General features: G+C 41.7%; 2 protein-coding genes across 19 annotated transcripts in view; both read left to right on the forward strand.

The window, feature by feature from the left end:
• The window catches only part of LOC147269674 (uncharacterized), a 353014-nt gene that overhangs the window by 308080 nt on the left and 24934 nt on the right, over window positions 1–20000 (forward strand). The window lies entirely within an intron of this gene.
• Window positions 8696–12194, forward strand: irx3a (iroquois homeobox 3a). Its single transcript, XM_086195517.1, has 2 exons — window positions 8696–9185; window positions 9719–12194. Exons 1-2 carry the CDS (start codon window positions 8967–8969, stop codon window positions 10790–10792), a joined length of 1293 nt encoding a protein of 430 aa, XP_086051643.1. The 5' UTR covers window positions 8696–8966; the 3' UTR covers window positions 10793–12194.

Here is a 20000-nt window from a genome sequence, read left to right on the forward strand (position 1 = left end):
ACACAAACACACACACACACATGCACACATGTATGTAAGCATATTCGTGTTTGTTTGGCTTTGTTTATCTTGTTCGTTGAGCATTCCTTGGAAGATAAAATGTTATTGCACCTTAAAATATGAAACTTTTGGACTGGCAACAAACTGACATTTTAGCTGTGCTGAAATAACAGCGAGTGGTGGCTAAAAGTGTTACCCCAGAGGATGGTGCCAGTAGAAAGGTTTTCCTCCCGAGGAACAAGAACGCACATGGATGTTTCGGGAATACGGACTCATTTGTGGGGAAGTCATGTGATGTATTGTTATCATAATTAGTCAGAAGAAGTGTTTCATTCTTGAGTGAACATTTAATATGATTGTTGGTTTGTAGTATATGTGTAGAAGTTTAAGTGGTATCAAACTTAACCTTAATCATGCCCAGGGAAAGATCAGTGTTAATATTGATGTGAATTCTCTCGAAGTTAAGTAGATATGAAGATATCTTTCTGTGAGCTTTGATGAAGCTACAGAAAAATCTACCAGTCTTTATCTGCATACACCCAAAGAAAAACAACTAATGGTTGCTCTTTTTCACTCACAGCTGCCCAAAAGCACAATTGCACAAGTGAAAAAGAAGCATATCTGCTGACATATTACCAAAGCTTTTTTTCTATATTTTTGATTAAACAGGTACAACTTGTCTTTGTTTGTAGTGGAAACATTTATGGGCAGTCAGAGTGGTAATTTATCATCATAATTCTTGTCAAGTCTGTTTAACCCACAGTAACAACTAGTCACTGTTTTGACTGTAATGGCTAATAATAACATGAATGTACACACGCGCACACACTCTCTCTCTCTCTCTCACACACACATACGCGCACACACACTCTCTCTCTCTCTCACACACACACACACACACACACACGCTCTTAGGTATTCATGAAGTCACTCAGTGCCTGGCACTATCATCATTAATAAGTGCTAGTGCTTCTTTGGGTAAATCCTTATCACAGCTGCCCTGCTGAGGTTTAAGTGTTTGAGTGTAGAGTCTCCCTGACCTCAGTCTGCCGGCATGCTGGGACACTCAATAGAGCTGATTAGAAAAGCCAGTACCACACCCATCGACCTCCGTAACATACCACCGCTGGACCCGCACTCATAGCTCCTGATGCCACTCATGAACATGGAGGGTTAGATCATGAAGAAGGTGACCGCGATGCCAGTGTCAATGCTGCTTTGTCACAATGTAGTGTTGAGGAAACTACTTTATTTTTATTTTTCCATCCCAAAAAGCTTTGTCTTTTCAAAACTGACCCGAATTTACCATAACACCACTCTGCCTTACAGTTCTTCCAGTGGGATGGATTCCTATTTAAATCATAAAAATACCAGCAGACTATTCTTCTATACCAAGAAAATAACTAATGTGGAAATGCTGTTGATAAAACCAGGACATGTTCTGGAAGTTTTGAGTGTGATGATATCTCAGTTGATACAGGTTAACATTTCTCTCAACATGGTATATGGCCGTTCACACCTTCACAAAATCATAAACATGTTTATGCAGTTTCACTCCCACAGTTTTACTCGCCTTGTTGAACAATAATGATATCATTGTGGTTTAAATCTGCGCTCATGAGAAATTAACAATGGTCTTCCAAACCAAGTCCAGAGCCTGTTTGTCATTAGTGACAGTTTATGAAAATGGAAAAACCAACCAAAAAAAAACAACAACCAAAAACGGTTTTACGCTCTCATAAGGTGAGTTTTGCTTGTTTTGAATGAATAAATGCTCAAATCAGGAGACGGAACCCTTTAAGTGAATTTGTTCTGATGCCGGGCGTCTTTAACTCATGTGACTGACCAGCTGTTCCAGCTGCTGGCGTCGTCCTCGAGTTATTCTCGCAATTTAGTCTTCATCTCTCGTTGGCACCAAAGAACAAGTACAACTTGCCCAATGGAAAGTTATTCATCAAGACCTCTCCTCATTTTTCACTGGCCGAGAGCTGCGGAGGACCTCCTCTTCCTCATAAGAGCCGTGCATTATGCCGCCTCTACTGCGCCATCTTCTGACAGTCTTCCATACCTTATTCACTCCTTGCTGGCTGATTGAAACAGACCGAGTGCGCATGTCCTTTATTTGTGGCATTCACGTCAGCACACTTCCTGGACCTCCTTGAATCTATGCACGGCGTCCATGTGAGCAGTAGCATCACTCCAACATCAGCATGGCTGATTCTAGAAAGAGTCGATGTTTGATTGGCTACGACACAGCGCTCATGAGATACCAGGACCTTCACCAACAAGTCAGCGTTTAATGCAACAGTTCCATGTCTTCTACGACAAAGTGGTAACTTGCAGTGCAGCATCATGGAAAACGTTGGTGTCATAGTAGCTCACGTCCAGATTTTGAATCCTTCCTGTGCTGCATCACCCTGCCACCTGCTAACTACCCCGAACCCCCTGCGAAGTCCATCACACGAATGAGGAGGCTCTGCTGTACCATGTTGGTACAGCTGCCTCTTCTCCAGTCTAAAAACCAGCAGCAGCAACAGCTGGAAAGACTGAGGCTTTGTCTGGCTCAATAGGCCAAAAATGTTGGGAAACTGATATTTTTCTGGCCGCAGCATAGAGCCGTGGGGCCACGAAAGGGCACCATTGGCTACCGCTGGATCAAAACACTCCGTAATAGACAAACCATGTTATGCTTCCACGGGGGGAAAACAGCTCATCTGTTGCACTTGGACTTTTGTTGGATGGTCATGGTAAATAGTTGGTTTTGCCTTGAGGATGTTCCACTTTGTGAAAGGAAGGATGATGGTTTGGCTCCACGGAGTGTTAGGGTAAATCTAAGTAGACACAGTAGAACAATAGAAGCATGTGAAATTGGTGGGAAAGTGCATAGCTGTGCAGCTTATAGAGATTTTTCATGTTACCCTTGCTAGAAATATAATCAGTAGAGGAATCATGAAGATGATGAAAGAATTTATTGGATCTATAGGATAGGATTTAAGGTGCAAGGAGGACAGACTTCCCTGCTGATCAGTTGGCATTGTTTGATGCCTTAAATAATACAATTTAAAAAGAAATATCTGTCTTTTAATTTTCTTATCCAGAGACAGCGGTTAATTCATCCATGCCATCATTTTTTTAGGACGCCAGGGATAATAGCACCCAACCACAGGATGCCGAACAGTGAGTTGTTCACTTCAAGCCTGCAGTTGGCTCGCAAATCATAGATCAGGTCCATTTATGTCAGATTTAGCCAAATTTTAACATTAAATAAAACGAGTATCGTCTGGCTAATGATGTAACCTTCACTCTCAATTATGTCATTGAAGGACGTTTTTATTAATAACTTGGCTGGGCCTGTGTAAGTCTGGGCATAGCATATGTCTAGTCTTTAGAAGGTATTTGGTAAAGTATAAAATCTCACTGCCCTTTGGTTTCTGGGGGTTTTTGTTGTTGTTGTTTTTTTTAATTATTATAAAAACATTTTGACCATAATCAAATTAGTGCTTTGGATCATAAAATTTGAGTACACTGCAGCCTTTTATCATCATTGTTCTCAACGTCCTCAAAACAGCACCATCATCATCATCGGACACTATGTAATTATAGACCTTGAAAATCAGGAAACTCTCTTTGGCTACTAGCTTGTCTTCCTCTCCTCTTCTGCCCCCTCCTCCCTCCCTCCCTCCCTGCCTCCCGCCCTCCCTCCACCGTTTCTTTTTCCTGCTGTCACCTCTCACAGAGCCTGGCAGCATCAAGCCAGCTTGCATTTTAATTTGGCCCTGAAGTTACTTATTTCATTATCGATCATCCGTAATGCTGAATCAATGTTCATCTTGTTACGTGGGCCATACCCGTGTAATACAGTGATAGTGGGGCCCAGAGTTACTCATTCCCTTTACAAAGTGACTTTACCGTAAAATCAATGCCTTGTGTTACTGATACAGGGGAAACTGCAGCACATGGAGGGAGACGGAGTGGGAAGAGAGGAAACAAAAAAAAAAAAACATCTCACCTTCAGTGCACATTGATAAAAACGACGCTGAAGCTTTGCTAATGTCGACCGTGTGAGCATTGTGTTACTGTAGAGGAGCTGATTACAGAGCTGACGTCAGCGCTGCATTTAATGCTTTATTGTTCATGCTCAGTGTTTAATCTGTTACCTGCACTGTTACTGGTGAAGCTGCATCAGCGACATTCTGCACGTTCTATGATCACGACCCAACACAACCCGCTACGGAAAAAAGAAGCGTTTAGTTCAGCTCCTGGTTCACTGGGTAGATGGAGGCATGTTTGGAACCTTAGTAATGACAGTTGACTCTACATAACAAATGAAACATGGGATTCCCTTTGGGCTGAGTTCTATCGATGTGAAATCTTTCTACAAGGAAAAAAAAATTTACTTTCAGGGCCTAATCCACTGTACTCTTGTACGCTCGTGAAGTTTAATTTATAACTATGTGGTATTGCCCCTTATTATTATGATTTTGCAACTCATCTTTTAATTTCCTGGTGCAAATGAACCGGCTGAGAACCCTTTGGAGGGACATTTGAGTACGTTATTGTTGAAATATGAAATATGGAACACAAATATTAGAGGGGAAACTGAAGAGTGTTGCTGTCGTCACTATTTTGTGGCCTTAATAGGTGGCTATTACTTCGATATTATTTATTAGGAGCCTAAAACCACCTAAAACTATTAAACTACTATGATAGACTGCTGGATTTGATCATCTGAGCTGTTGCTACAACAGCCAACATCCTGCATGTGTACTGTATTTAAGTTAATATGGTTTGGCGCTCTGTACACACATTGTCGAAAACTTTCTGACCACTTAGCTGAAGCTGAGGTTAATGCCTCAATCTAAAATGGATCTCTCACTGAACCGATGCTTGCAGCCTAAATGTCTGACTTTTAAATTTAGTAGCCGGCTGCAACCGGAGGTGAACACGTTAATGTAAAACATTTCCAAGGTAATGTGTTAATTCACTTTGATCCACTGTCGTAACCCAGTTTTATATGTTGCAGTCCATTGACTATTAATTTGTTTCCAAATTGTATGAGCAGGAGAAATGCTTCCAAAATGCTTTACTTTAATGTGAATCAAAGTTGGGCTATCTGTTTAATATGCATGATTGGTTGGCGTAGTGTAATTAAAATCATACTATTTAATTTATCCTAACAGTTAAAAAAAAATTAAACTTTAAATGTATTTTCAAAGTACACTTGCTTCTGCTGCTAAGAACAATTAATTTTAGAAACTAATTCATTTATTGGATTAAGCTTCAATGTTCTTTTAACACCGCAGGATTTATTGGCCCTTTATTTCACCCTAATGGGACACGAGTTGTTTTTTTTTTGTGTTTTTTTTTAAACATATTTAGAGGTGTTGCATTTAGTTTTAAAGGCTAAAAGGTTTAAATTTAAACCCACTGAGGAATATTTCTGATTGACAACATCAGCTAACAACTGTATATTCCAGCTAAGACAAATTGCTTTGTGTTAAGATGGGCTAATACTAAAAGTCATTTTTATGAATTACACGAAGGGCTTTTGTTGTGTGTTTTGTCATTTATTTTCATCTATATTGAGCAGATGTCAAATAAATCCCTTATTCGTTTAGCTTCTCTCAAAAGTGGGTTTTCTTGATGAGAATGCTTTATTAAAATGGCTGTAAATCAAGGTCCTTGCGCTCTTATACAACACTTGAACCAGTTTCTCCTCGTGGAAATGGAGATGCCTCATTATTTTTAGTCTAAATTCTTTGATTAAAGTCTCACATTGAGACATTATTAACAAAATGAAAGCTGCTTGTCTGGCTAGTCGAGAAATCTCTCTCTCTCTCTCTCTCTCTCTCTCTCTCTCTCTCTCTTTCTCTCAGTGGGTTTGAGGGACTATCTCTCCCTCACACATGCACACACTCCTCCAACTCCTACAAACATACAAAGGTCATTAATTACGTTTTCTTTTCAAATCCTCATTTCGTTGCAGTAATTAACCGCTGTTGATCAGCAAGGGCTCCTTTAAAATTGATTCCACGTGTGATGTGAAATGTTTTCTGTCTCTCTCTCTTCTATCACCGGGACATTATGGAAAAGATCCAAATGTGTAATTTGAAGTGCCTCTGTTTGAAGCCTTTGATCTCGCCTGTTTTTGAGTCTCGGTTCATCATTTGCGACGTGTCGCGGGTGTCCTGTGTATTGCATAAGGAAGCGCTGTTGAGCGATAGGCCGTGTATGTTTGCTTATGAGATGTGAAATTGTGTCATCTGCATAATTACCGTCAGAGTCTCTCTCTCTCTCTCTCTCTCTCTCTCTCTCTCTCTCTCTCTCTCTCCCCGCAGCCCTTAAGTCGTGTGTGATTGCCCCCCCTCTTTTTTTTTTCTTTTTTTCTTTTTTTACAGCACCTACAAATTAACTTGGCTCCATTGCACTCCTGGCATTCTTGAACAAGAAATTAAGAAAAAAAATTAAGGTAATAATAATAACGTGTGTGTGTGTGTGTGTGTGTGTGTGTGTGTGTGTGTGTGTGTGTGTGTGTTGGAGTCAAGTAAAGGTTAGTTTTTGTTTTGTTTTGTTGTTTTTGTGTTGTTGTTGTTGTTGTTTTTTACTGAGACTCTCTTTAGGAAAGAGGTGAGCGGCGCGTCCTAATGCTTTTATGGCTCTGCCAGTTTCCCGGGTCGGTGTGAAAGTGTTACGTTAGTGCGTGGTGCGTTTGATTGGAGACAATAAATCAGACACAGCTCCTTGGTGTGGGTGGGTGGAGTTCAGGAGGACGTCCGAACGACGTGGTCCCGGGAAGAGACACGTGTCCATCCGGACTCGGAGCGCTGCTTAGCGGACAACGGCAACCAGACACCTCGCTGGACGCTCAGAGTCATGTCCCCCACTTCATATGTTTATTAGGGCCACGTCTCTCTCTCTCTCTCTCTCTCTCTCTCTCTCTCTCTCTCTTTGTATGTTTTTTTTTCTTCTACGCTGTATTATTTACACTTATTATGCTGCTGCGTGAATGCCAAATACCATCCATTTATCTTTACTTCAGTGTCTGGATTGTTTTGTGTGTGTGTGTGCGCGCGCGTGCGTGCGTGTGCGCGTGCGTGTTAAGTCTGTGCGTGCCATTGACTGCTATGTAGTGATTACCATTCCGGTCGGATGGCACCAGCAAGCCGCTGTAATTAATAACCCCATAATCCGGGTTGGGTGGATGTCGGCGAGGAACACACACAGATTCAGGACAGAGTTTTACAGAAACAAGGCGTATCCTTATGGTAGCTCTATAGGAGAAATTACAGCCATGATCCCTCCCAGACAATGATAACGATCTGCTCCAAAAAGAAGATTAAATTATACAAGTTCAATTCTTGGAAACCCGGATCGCATTATCAAACTGGGATTGATGAGATTTCATCTCGCTGTCAATATTGCATTAAGATTTATACCAAATATAGTGAGGGAAATAATAATTCGACCTCTGGAGTTGTTTTGCAAACGATTAACAAAACAGATGCTGGTTTTAAAGGCGGGGGGAAATGCGATTATAGTTGTCCCGTACACACTTTTATATATTGATTCACGGAATTTCAATTCTGACTGCCTTGTTTTGTTTTAAGTCGTATTATTTACAAGAAACATCAGGTTTAATCAAATTTATCAAGTGGGTTTCTTGGAGCAGCCTGTCTGGATTTGTTTAGGATTAATTGTTTGTCTTTCTTCAAGCAAGGTTGATTATTATTATTATTATTATTATTATTATTATTATTATTATTATTATTATTATTATTACAAATCAGCGTTGTTTTGTTTGGTTTGGTTTTTTTTAGTTCTCCAGAATAAACACTTTTCTGCTTCCACTCCACTTTAACGCGTACTACTCATCACTGTTGGTCCTTTTACGCCGAGTCTTCATTAACAGTGTAACGCGCCCATCATCAGCTGCCTCTTTCATGTCAAGTGGCTACACGGGACCCGTTTGATGTCCCAAATTACAGAATGAATGGACCGCGATCCCACCGCCACCGAGAGCCCCTAACACCTCAAAAAGTGGTGTAAAGAAAAGCCAGTTTGCGTCCAGGGACGCAGCGAGGAGCTGGAAGGTGCAGCCTTTGATATGTGGTCATTACAAAGCGTGACCACTGACAGTTGCTCCGCACACATTAATTAATTAATTATTCGGCGGGTGCCTAATACATGTTGGGTATTTAAATGTGGGCTGAATCAGTGTAGAATGTGCGTGTAAACTCTATGTGTTTTTTTTTTTAATTGCACCGCAGTTTTACTTTAAACAATATTAAAAAAAAACTGTCCGGTTTTCAAGTTTCCAAGCGGCAACTTTCTCCGCTTATTTAGGTTAAAATGAAACTCAAGAGAAAGTCAAAGCAAATATTTGTTCAATTTGACAAAAACAATAAATTAAAGTTTGTTTTTTAAAAAAAAAAAGAAAATGTGGTGGTAGGCAGGAATTAATGGCAAATGAAATAGATTGGCGAGCCATAAAATGAGATTATTTGAAACCCCATTCAAATAAGAACTCGCGACGTCAGTGCATTTATCTGAGAGAGAGAGAGAGAGAGAGAGAGAGAGGGAGGGGAGGGAGGGAGGGAGGGAGAAAGAGAGAGAGCGCTGTTTGGTGTGTGATGTGTATGAGAGGGGTGAGATTTGAGAAATAGGAGGGGCTTCTAAACGACTAGAAATGTCAATCTGAGCAAGGGAGTCCCAATAATCTAAAGCAATCTGTAAGGACCTGACCTTAGTCCATCCAGATCAATAGGGAAGTGAGGGTGGAAAGAAGAAGAAGAGGAAGAAATAAGGGGCGCAACCGGATCGTTTACACTGGCTGTTCCCGAGGAAATATAGACTTCCCTTGCTCGCACCTTTTGTTGCTCACATGCTCACACTGTAAAAGTGGATATCGAAGCAATTCCCTTGCTTTGTGAGATCGCAGCACACTTTTCCCCCCTTTTCCTGCCACCATGTCTTTCCCTCAGCTGGGATATCAGTACATCCGACCGATATACCCGCCGGAGCGCCAGGGGATCGCCAGCAATGCCCGGGCCGGCACAGAACTCAGTCCGTCCGGCGCTCTCTCCAACGTCCTCTCCTCTATGTACGGATCTCCTTTCGCCGCAGCCGCGCAAGGCTATGGAGCGTTTCTGCCCTACTCGAACGACATATCCATTTTCAATCAGTTGGTGAGTAACTCCACTCTCTCTGAAGTTGAACAAAAATTTAAAAAAAAAAAAGTCAAGAAAGAGCGCAGACATCGAGGGGGAGCTGTTGTCTTTTCCTAAACTTTTTTTTTAAAGAGCATCGCGATCGACTTCCAATCTTGTGTGAATTGTTAAAAGTGGTTAAAAATTAATTACGCCGGTGGGATTCATCCGGAGCCCGCTGCTCGAGGAGTTTAAGGCTGTTGGATAATTCAGAGAGCAGGAAGAGGTTTGCAGGTGGAGCGAAAGTTCTTAAAAAGTCGTTCATTTCTAAGTTGTTTTTTTTTAATTCGATATTGATATTAAAACATTTCCTAAAGTTGTGTGTCGATTTTAGCAATGACAAAAAAGAACTAAAGCAGGCCTTGACATGTCGTTGTTTGTGTTTTGTTTTAATCATGCAGTTGTTTTATGGCTGTAAATCTGTAGTCCAACTCTGGGGTTTGATGATGTTTGTCTGGAAATTATCTGAAGGATTTTCGACTCTGATAAATCTGGGTTGTGTGTCTGTGCAGGGTGCTCAGTATGAACTGAAAGACAGTCCCGGGGTCCAGCACCCAGGCTTTGCCCACCATCACCCTGCCTTTTATCCATATGGCCAGTATCAGTTCGGTGACCCGTCCAGACCCAAAAACGCCACCAGGGAGAGCACCAGCACCCTGAAGGCCTGGCTCAGTGAGCACCGTAAGAACCCCTACCCCACCAAGGGGGAGAAGATCATGCTGGCCATCATCACCAAGATGACCCTCACCCAAGTGTCCACCTGGTTCGCCAACGCCAGGAGGAGGCTAAAAAAGGAGAACAAGATGACCTGGACCCCCCGGAACCGCACCGACGAAGAGGGGAATGTTTACACCAGCGATCACGAAGGGGAGGAGGGGGACAAGAGGGAGGACGACGAGGAGATTGACTTGGAGAACATCGACACGGAAAATATCGAGAACAAGGACGACTTGGACGACCAGGACGACCTGCACTCAGATATCAAACTAGACGGGAGGAGTGACTCTGAGATTTCTGACGGCTATGAGGATTTACAAGGACCCGACCAGAGGTTTCTAAAGGCTGTGGGGAAAGAGGGCAAGGAGCTGGAGAGAGGAGGAGGAGGAGGAGAGCACTTCCACAGCCACCACCTCCACCATCACCACCACTCTTCTTTAGAAATCAAAACGTCTCAGCCAAACGGAGAGCAGCTCAAACTAAACTCGGTGTCCGTGAGCTCACCGCCATCAGAAAACAACCCGGCCCCGGCCCAGAAACCAAAGATCTGGTCTTTGGCGGAGACAGCCACGGCCCCTGACAATCCGCGCAAATCTCCTCAAATGAACGGCAGCAACTCAGCGGGGCCGGCGACCCAAACCATAATCGCTCCTCACAGACTCATCTCTTCTTGTCCTGTTGGAAAAATCCAGAACTGGACGAACCGAGCCTTCTCGGCGCACCAGCTGGCTTTACTGAACTCTAATCACTATCTGGGACTGGCAAACCAGGCCACAGCCACCGGCCTGGCCCTCTACAGCAGCAGGCACACGGAGGACAAGAGTCATAGTTCAGAGACTCCAGTCACAGGTACATGTCCCCGACACTGAGACGCGCATGTATGAGAACCTACAGACAGAGACACGAGTCCATCGCCCTCCATTCATTTCTCTTATTTTCCCTTTTGCCGTCTTTTTGCCTGTTGATGGGGTTATTTTCTCTCTGTAGGCCACACAGACGAAGAGTGTTACAACAGCTTGAGTGTGTGCGTGTGCGTGTGTGTGTGTGTGTTTGTGCGTGCGTGCGCGCGCGCGCGCGTGTGTGAGCGTGTGTATGTATTGAAAGATGAGCGAAAGGTTTATTAAATCAAGTCCAGACTAGAGAGCATTTAAGGGGAAAAAAAAGTTGATTTTTTTGTGACCCCCCCATCCTCTCCTCTCCTCCCCTCAACCTTTTTTTTCTCCTCCAATTCATGTGATATCATTATTAATAAGGCCCATGTGTATTTAATTGTTTACATACAGAGCTCATGAAACCAAGCAACTGTCACAACTCCATTTTTTTGTACTGACGCCTGATAGGCTCTAATAATAGGCTGTTTAATTAATGCAGTTGAATTTTCATTGACACTATTTCAGAAAGATCTTAGTGCCTTTGGATGCAGAGGAAAAAGTTGTTGAAAACAGCTTCAGAGTGAGGATGTCAGCGAGTGGCATTTGGGGGATTTTTCTTTTTCTTTTTTTTTTTGATGTCATATCCCGTTTACTTTCTTTTAGTTTTAAACGCCTTTTTTTTCCCTTTTTTTCTTTTTTTTTTTAACCAAAATTACCTTTCATTTTCAGATACCTTTTTTTTTGTTTGTTTTTTGGAACCCCTGTGTGTGCGCGTTTCCTGTCGTCCAGGCCCACGTTACACTTCTACTTGTTTGGTCATGCAAATGAGCTCAATGCAAAATCACTACAGGCTGGTTTTTTTTTTTATTTTAAAGGCAATTGTCACTTTTATATCACTTTGAGTTGTAGCTCTTCACTGGGCTTTCTTTTATTCTTTTCTTTTATTTTTAAATCACTCCTCTTTTTTTGGGGGGTCAATTTTGTTTTGTCACTGTGTATTTCAGGCCTCAACTAGAAGCGCCCGTGGTTCTTGCGGGCTCTTTCCTCTCCATAACACCACCCCCCCCCCCCTTCCTCCTCCTCCTTCCTCAGCCCCCCCTCACCTGTCCTTGTTTATCTTTTAATTTCAATTTGAATATGGAATGTAAAATAAGAATAATACATCTCTGTATACTTACATTGTAAGCATGTCCTGTGTAAAACTGCTAATGTAATAATGTATGAACCTGTAGTCTGTGAGTTCTTTTAGTTTTACTTTTCTTTTTTTTTTTTCGTAAGTTCTGTGAGGATTTGATGTTCAAATGTTTTGTATATAAAGTTAAGAATATGTACATACTTGTGAACCAAATTGTACAAGAAAGTCTATATTTTGGCTAATAAATGAAATTGCTGCAACTTTAAGGAATTGTTGGTTTTTAGTTGAGGAAATATGACAGAATGCTTTTTGATGTTATTGTGTATATACACTTGCAGCTTGAATTGCAATCGCTTTGGTTTTGTGTGTGTGTGTGTGTGTGTGTGTGTGCGCGCGTGCGTGTGTGTGTGTGTGTGTGTGTGTGTGTGTGTTTAAGTGGCCAGCTTTATGTAAAGGCTTCATTCTCCATGGCAGCGATGAGTAAATATTCGAGAGGGATTTATCATACTTTCTAGTGGAGGGACTTAAGGATAATTAGCCAGTATTGCGGCATACATTTGGATATTAATGTTGTGGGATTATCCTTATAGAGGCGTAGCGGTCGCATTAAAATGACTAATTCTTTCATTAATTTTCGTCTGAATTGGTTTGGTCTATAAAGGGACTTTAGGTAACGAATGGCTGTTTGAGGATCACGGCTGCTTGGTCCGAGTTCTGATCCTAAAGATGGATTTTTTTTTTCCCCCCTGTATTATTATTATTTTTTATTATTATTATTACTACTATTACTGCACTGCACCTCCCAAATCTCATCATGATCGATTTGTAATGTTTTTACTCATCACATACATCATACATATATTCCACAATTAACTCTGCTTTTATAACTTTGATATATAGGCCCGTGGAAAACTAATAATAACACCATTTATTTTGTTTGCCCGCGCTGTGATATTTGCATGTGTGTGTGTGTGTGTGTGTGTGTGTGTGTGTGTGTGTGTCCTTATCAGAGGAAGATTATGTAAACTTGGTGTTGGAGCTCCCTCTACAGTCTCTCACGGTCAGACATGTTCCCCTGCAAGCACGCTTGCACTTTGAGCGTTTTTGGTTTTTATTTATTTATTTTGTTTATTTATTTGTATCTACCCATTCATTCCTAAATTATCCATCAGTTGTGATTAAAAGAAATCGATATTAACATTAACAAATTTGCCTCCATGACGTTTGGTTTCGTGTATTATGTTGATGTTTTATCATCTGGAAATCCAATGCATCTGTCTGAGAACAGCAGGCCTGATAGGTGAATTAAATGCTTTTAAAAATGTGCACAAAATAGGGGGGGGGGGTAATTCTTTTTTTGACCCATATCCTCCAGTTTTTAGGAAATGTGCATTTTCTGCTGAGGCCAAAGCTCTGAATTAAGCTTTTGGTAGATGGAATTATCACAGACGTGCACAACAAAGTCTAACTATTGCAAGACAGCATGTATTCACATTTATCAAGTCAGCCCTGAAAAATCGCCGGTACAAAAACGTTTTTTTTTAAAGAATTTGCAGCCACACTTCGTTAAAAGATCATGGACTTCAAGATCATCTTTGAAATCCTTTCAAGTAGATGAAGTCAGATGAAACAAAAGAGACAAAAAAATCGAAGAAAATGTGAGAAAGACCAACAACAAAAAAAAAACAATGAAAGAAAAAAAAATCAAATATTTAAATTGATATTCATATTTAGTCAGAGTTAGTGATCAAATATCACCGGCCTTTAAAAGGTTCAAAGTTGACCCAGAAGAAAAAGGCTGCAGATTCTTCTCAAAAAGAAGGGAAAAAAAAACATTTTAAATGAAATTCAAAATATATTCACGTTTAAAACATTCAATTCTTCATTTTAAGAGATCAACTAGATTTCCTGGTTTTCGTGCGCAAAGGTAAACCAATTATTGTTATTGCATTTTTGCTGAAGTTTTAATCTTTTTTTTTAATTTATAATGATAAAAATAATTCTCATTAACTTCATTATGTAGATCATATTTACTTGCACAACGGTAGATTTTTTTTTTCTTTAAATTTTCCAAAAAAAAACCCAACAACAACCAGAATTTGTCATGCATTCCTCGTCTAGAGTGACGTGGTCAGTGGGGACTTCGTGTGTTCATGTGCAGATGAGAAGCGCTCAGGCCGGAGATCCTCTCCAGGTTCAGGGTCTGATTTAACACCGTCTCAGCCGAGGCAAAGGCTCCGGAGCCCGATGGAGCTCCTCTCACCATGCAGCCTTCCTGTCCAATCAATTATCTTCCTTGAGAGCCTCATCTAACCGCGCGATGCATATTCATAAGTGGCATCAGCCAGCTGATTGATGTAATGCCCCCTCCTCTTCTTCAGGTTCCTGTCTACTTCCTTTGGTTGAGGGAAATAGCTTTGAGTGGTCGGCAGTGTAATAACACATTCACATATGCACAGAATTTGAAATTTAAAAAACAATGAGGTTTACATGTGGGAATTAAGCGGATCAAAAATAGAAATGATGACAATCTCATAGACTGCTGTGGTTTTTGGTACCTTTTACAGTGACAGTAGCATTACTAAATACCACCTCTGTTGTGATTGGCATGACAAGTTACTTTCATTTACTATGAAAATAAGCAGTAAAAACACAACTAAAGGGAACTACGTGTATAAAAATGAGCTTCATGTGTTCACGGTGAACGTGATCATGAAGTGCGGTGCTTATTTCGTCAGTGTTCCAGGATGTTTGCTCCTGAGGGGCCTTGAACAAGTCCTCTCTTGATCACAAGGATTCAATTGAAATGCTACTGTAGGGACAGCGATCGCGTCTACAGCTCAGGGCCTCTTCTCTGATCAGTGCATGAAATTAGGGATTAAAATGCCTTGGCAGAAACAAAGTAATCACGCCTGCTTATGTCGCCATACGTGTCCAACCTGCTCCTGGTTACAAAGAGCAAATGGAATGCATTAGCTAACATTTCGCTCTGAGCTACAGAGGGACCATTTCCAGCGGGGCATGGTGTGTCACTCATTTCCTCGCAAGTTAAGTGGATGTTCTCCTGGCTAATGAGCAATAATCAACATTGACTCCTCTTCTTATTTCTGAGGTCCATGCTGTGTTAAATGCCCTGAGTCTGAGAGCACATACTCTACTGCCACAAAAAAAGAAGAGGGAAATCTACTGAACAGCAGAGTAAAAAAAAACAAAAACGGAGGGAGAGTTCAGGTGGAATTAAAGTAGCAGGCTAAAAACAAAACCTCATAAAAATACTAAGAATGTGACATCATGGATCTTTTTGATTTCAATTTATCACATTAAACTGCAATCAAATTGCACTCCTGTAAATGTGAGCTCTGCGGTCTTAAGAGAAACACACATGCTTTTGACATTCTGCAAATAAATTGAATTTCTTTTCCCAAACTAATCACATTGCTTATGTTGTCCTGAGTGATGTTGACTGCAGTTCCCTTTTATCCTCAACACTTTGAAATAGAACAGCTACTTGGATGGGGGGATGGGGGGGGGGGAACAGTATGCACTGTTAAATAGCCATTTAGAAGAGGAAAAACTGAGGAAAGATGAAATCATTAAAAGGAAATCTAATCAGTCTTTTGAAATCTTCATTGATCTGGGAGATGTTGGATGGCAGTTCCAGGCAAGGGTCTGGCCGATGGAGCCATCAGAGGGCCATGTGTGAATAGGGAGAAACTGTGGAGTAAATAAACACTAGAGAAGCCCTTTGGAGGGGGCCAGAGGTGCCCTGTGAAAGAAGAGGCTGCTCCAAATAAAGAGGGTCAGGCTTGTGTTTTCACCTCATCCACCCCTTCTGTCATTGTAGCGCCACCACAAGTGCCATCTCCTCCTCCTCTTGCCCCCAGCCCGGACTGTTCTGGCACACCCCTTTCTGCCGCGGAGACAGACAAATGTCACCTCCTTTGTGGACCTAGTCAGGCTTAGAAGCAGCCCACTGTCTTTGTGTGGTGGACTAATCCTTTTATGAGCCACTGTCGACCGCGCCCCCACCCAGTGCTCACCCAGGCCAAAAGAGAGGCTGCCCTTTTGCAAGCGATCGGCCTGTGTGTTAGTTGACCGCAGGAGGAGCGGGGATCTGCTCTCAGGAACACATGTCCCACACACCACATACCTACATACAAAGGCTTTACAGACCGCAACGCTCCACAGCCGCAGCTCGTTACAACCGTCACACCCCTGAGCCCAAAAAAAAGGTGCAAAGTATCAAAATGTGCAACTTTTGCATCCCCTGCTCTTTTTTTTTTTTGTACATTCATTATTTAGAATGTAAGTGAAAGTGCAGCAGCAGCAGCAGCAGCAGCAGCAACACGTTAAAAAATAGCCAGGGAGTAGGGAGAGAGGGGTTGTTTCCCTGAGCTGAGCAAAGGACAAAAGGCCCAGAAGGAATGACATTCTCTGGGGCCGAAGCGCAAGAGAGGGAGGGCACTGATTTCATGCCTTTTGTTAATGTAGGTTAGAGAGAGAAATTCTTTCACTGAATCCGAAAGGCAACAAGTGGGGAAGGGGGCGACGAGCCGACAGGCCAGAGGGAAGAGGCGTTTGGGCTTTTGCCGTTCACCCAGCTGAAAGATTGTGCTTTTCTCAGCCCCCCTCAGATCCTCCAGACAGGCCCGAGTTACAGGGCAATTATGGAAATGCTGCTTTGAAGCCAAGCATAGCCCTTTTGCAGTTCTTCCTCAGGACAAAGCATCGGCAATAAGGGATTTCCATGCACCCTCCTCTATAAAACATGTTTTAATATATGCTTGTTTCTAACTTTTCCTCTCTAACTCACACTGGTTGACATTTGTGAATATTATTTTAGAACGTAGCGTAAAACACAATTGTAGAAATGTGTGTTATTGTTTGTTTTTTTTTTAAACAGAAATATTGTATATAGGACTATTTTAACAAGCTTCTGGGGCAGAGCTGCATTCCCTCATCTCTTTACCATGTTAATCTGCCTATAAAGCATTTACTGAGGAGATGAGCAGAGGGGTGGGTTCATAAAAAAAAGAAAAAGAAAAAAAGCGCCTGGCCTCAAAGCTGCTTCCAACAGCTGCATGATTTTACCAGCCTGATGTCCCCTCTCAGCTCCCTCCCCATCTCACACGTCACTCGCAGAGGCCCAGCAAACCATCAGCCCTGCACTTTCTCAGCTTTGTACATTAGTCAGCGGTGTAGCACAGAATTTCACCACCTCGTGTGAACTAATAAGACACATTTTCTCCATCTTTTGAGAGGATCGCAGGAGAGTGATGTCTCGACATCACCCGACACAGCAGAGGCCTTGTACGACAGTGCCTTTACACTCCGAGCGTATCTGACAAATGCCAATACTTCAGCTTTCACTCATCACTGTTAATGAGAGGACATATTTTGCACATTTCCATTATTTGTACAGGCTTCATACAATATGAAGGCTCTTTTACTCACAGTCCCAGGCGGAGAGGACAAAGGTGGAGTAAGCTGGGGTTGTAGTCGTGACTCCTCAGGATTGGCTGACCAGTAAAGGGAACTTAATAAATTCTTCCTCCTTGGAACACTGTCAAACAAGTCCTTTCTTACATCTCCCATGAATACATTAGCAGAGAGTTTGATTGATTAGAGACCCTCGCGAGAGGGTGAACCGATGAACCGGCTCCTCCAGTGTGATTAATAGACTTTATTAAGAGAGTCCTCTCCTTCTTAATAATGTAAAGTAAAGGAAGGCGTGGTGTGTGTGGGTGGGGGGGGGGGGCAAGGGAAGTTGAACAGTGATCACTCGTGCTGTCCCTCTTTTTGATGCACTGGGTGTATGATTCTAACTCATGCCTGCATATATGAGGGTATTTACAATGGCAGTGTTCACTTATAAATATGAGTCTGCTTAAAATCTCGCCAAGGTCTCCCCCAGTTACTAAGAGCCCAGACTGAGCTGGTTTTCTATGGAGGACTGGAGTGACTATATATAAAGACAAAATAAATATTTTGAGGCCACACGATATTTTGTTCCCACATTCTGATTCATTGGTGGCCCAGAGATATGACTTGTTCTCAAAGTTTCATTAAGATTTTTCCCCCGCTGTTTGAATTATTGAGACTCATATATATATATATATATATATATATATATATATATATATATATATATGTATATATATATATATATATATATATATATATATTTGGATTTTAATCAAATTGTGAGAGCAACTTATATCTTATGGCCACAAAATTATTATTTCTCACTCTCTATGGCCACTCAGGGGATCCACTGATGCCCCTCAAAGTTGACAGCCAGATGGAAACCAGACTGTAGTAACTAAGTTAGGACTGTACATTTTGGCTCTCTGTGGCGATGAGTGTGTGAGACCTAATCGTTATTATCAGTACTCGTGTGTACTTTTTTGATGTTCACATGTGCAAAAACATGAATTGACATTTGCTTGACTCAACTTCTGCTGTTCTACACGTCTCACATCATCGTTCTTAAGTGCAGCTGCACTATGACCCTTGACCTCCTTATACTTGGCTGCTTTTATAGCTTTTCATGATGTAATTATGCATTCCTTTATTTGTAACACAGTAAAATATACTATGCATATTTCTTTATGAATTTGTGTCTGAACTGGGGGGAGGGGGCAGGGGTAGCAGCTTCCTTGTGGTAGGAATGTGTATCCAAACAGCTCACTGGCTAATCATTGTTCTGGAGAGCTACTGTGGTGTTGGGTTTTGGTAAAACGTGTACAGGAAATTATTTAGCTACCCGGAGCAGAGCCTGCTTATCAGTGAAACACAGGAACAACTGAAGCTTTTCTGGAACTGGACACAGCAGCTCCAACTTATCTGCATGCTGCGTTTTGCAATATAACACCTCAAGTGATTTATTCAAACACGGATACCACAGATAGGCCTATTCATGTCGCACTGACCCAGACAGTTTTTGTATGCTTTGCTGCTACATACCAGACACACACAAACACAAGCGTACATGACATCACCAGACAAGCCAAGTGTTGCTCGCTGCTGCTGTAAACCTGAGAGGGAGGTCGATAACAGCAGGTGAAGGGGCTTCGCTGTGTAATGATGATGCCTACCAGTGTCTAAGTTGTAAACCCTTCTATTGATTCTCTTCAGTTCAAGCCAATAGTCTCCACAATCTCTCATGCCTGAAAGTCTACAGTAATGTGTCTGCATAGAATCCAATATCCACTAGCATTAATGAATACTGGCAGGGAGCTGAACCTTTGTATTTTAATTTAGATTTAACTAAGTTAGTTTGAGAGCACAGATCTTGTTTGTAAGGGAAGCATGGCCTTGCTAGCACAATTAGTTCCAGTAATTTGCTGAAAAATGTTGTAAAAATAAGCATTTTGTGAGAAGAAGAGTACAGAGTAACTTACTGCAACAGACAAGAGGAATAGAAATCAGTGCATCATTTCATTTTCATGTAAATGAACATCTCTCACATTTAAGCCTTTGCAAAAATTATGAAGTTTGCCTGATTGCTTATTGAGCTCACTGCATCCAGGTAAATCCTGCTAGATTTCACACAAGATGGTGTTCGTGTATGCGGCAACATTCCCGACATTCCCGAGCTGCCAGGAGGAAGCAAACGGCAAATGCTCCATCAGCAAAGCCGGCTACCTCACGTCTGCTAACTTGAATATGGACGACTAGTTAAAACATGCAGTAAACATCCCAAATATTTGTACCCCAAATGGATTGAATTCTAATAGCAAAATGAACCACTTTGTGTGGGATGCCCAGAATCATTTATCCACCTTTTTGTAGGCCACGGCCAGTACGTCTACATCCAGTTAGCCCTCTGCTAACTGGGATGTGAAAAAAAAATAATTTAACCGTGCAGCTCTAATAACTTTACAAATGGACTGAATTCTGGCAGTGACACAAGTCATTTCACAGGGGGTTGTGCAATGCTCAACACAATTTATCCAGTTACAGGCGGAACATAACGATGGACGAGCTTACAGCGGAGCCTATGACATCATTTTCTGTACTGTAGCTTCGAATATATGTTTATACAAAGCTTTTACCAACGGTTTTACA

The sequence above is a fragment of the Aulostomus chinensis genome, chromosome 2 (genome assembly GCF_037954235.1).
Source record: "Aulostomus chinensis isolate RoL2024-O1b breed Wild chromosome 2, RoL_Achi_v1.0, whole genome shotgun sequence".
In the NCBI taxonomy this organism is placed as follows: Eukaryota; Metazoa; Chordata; class Actinopteri; order Syngnathiformes; family Aulostomidae; genus Aulostomus; species Aulostomus chinensis.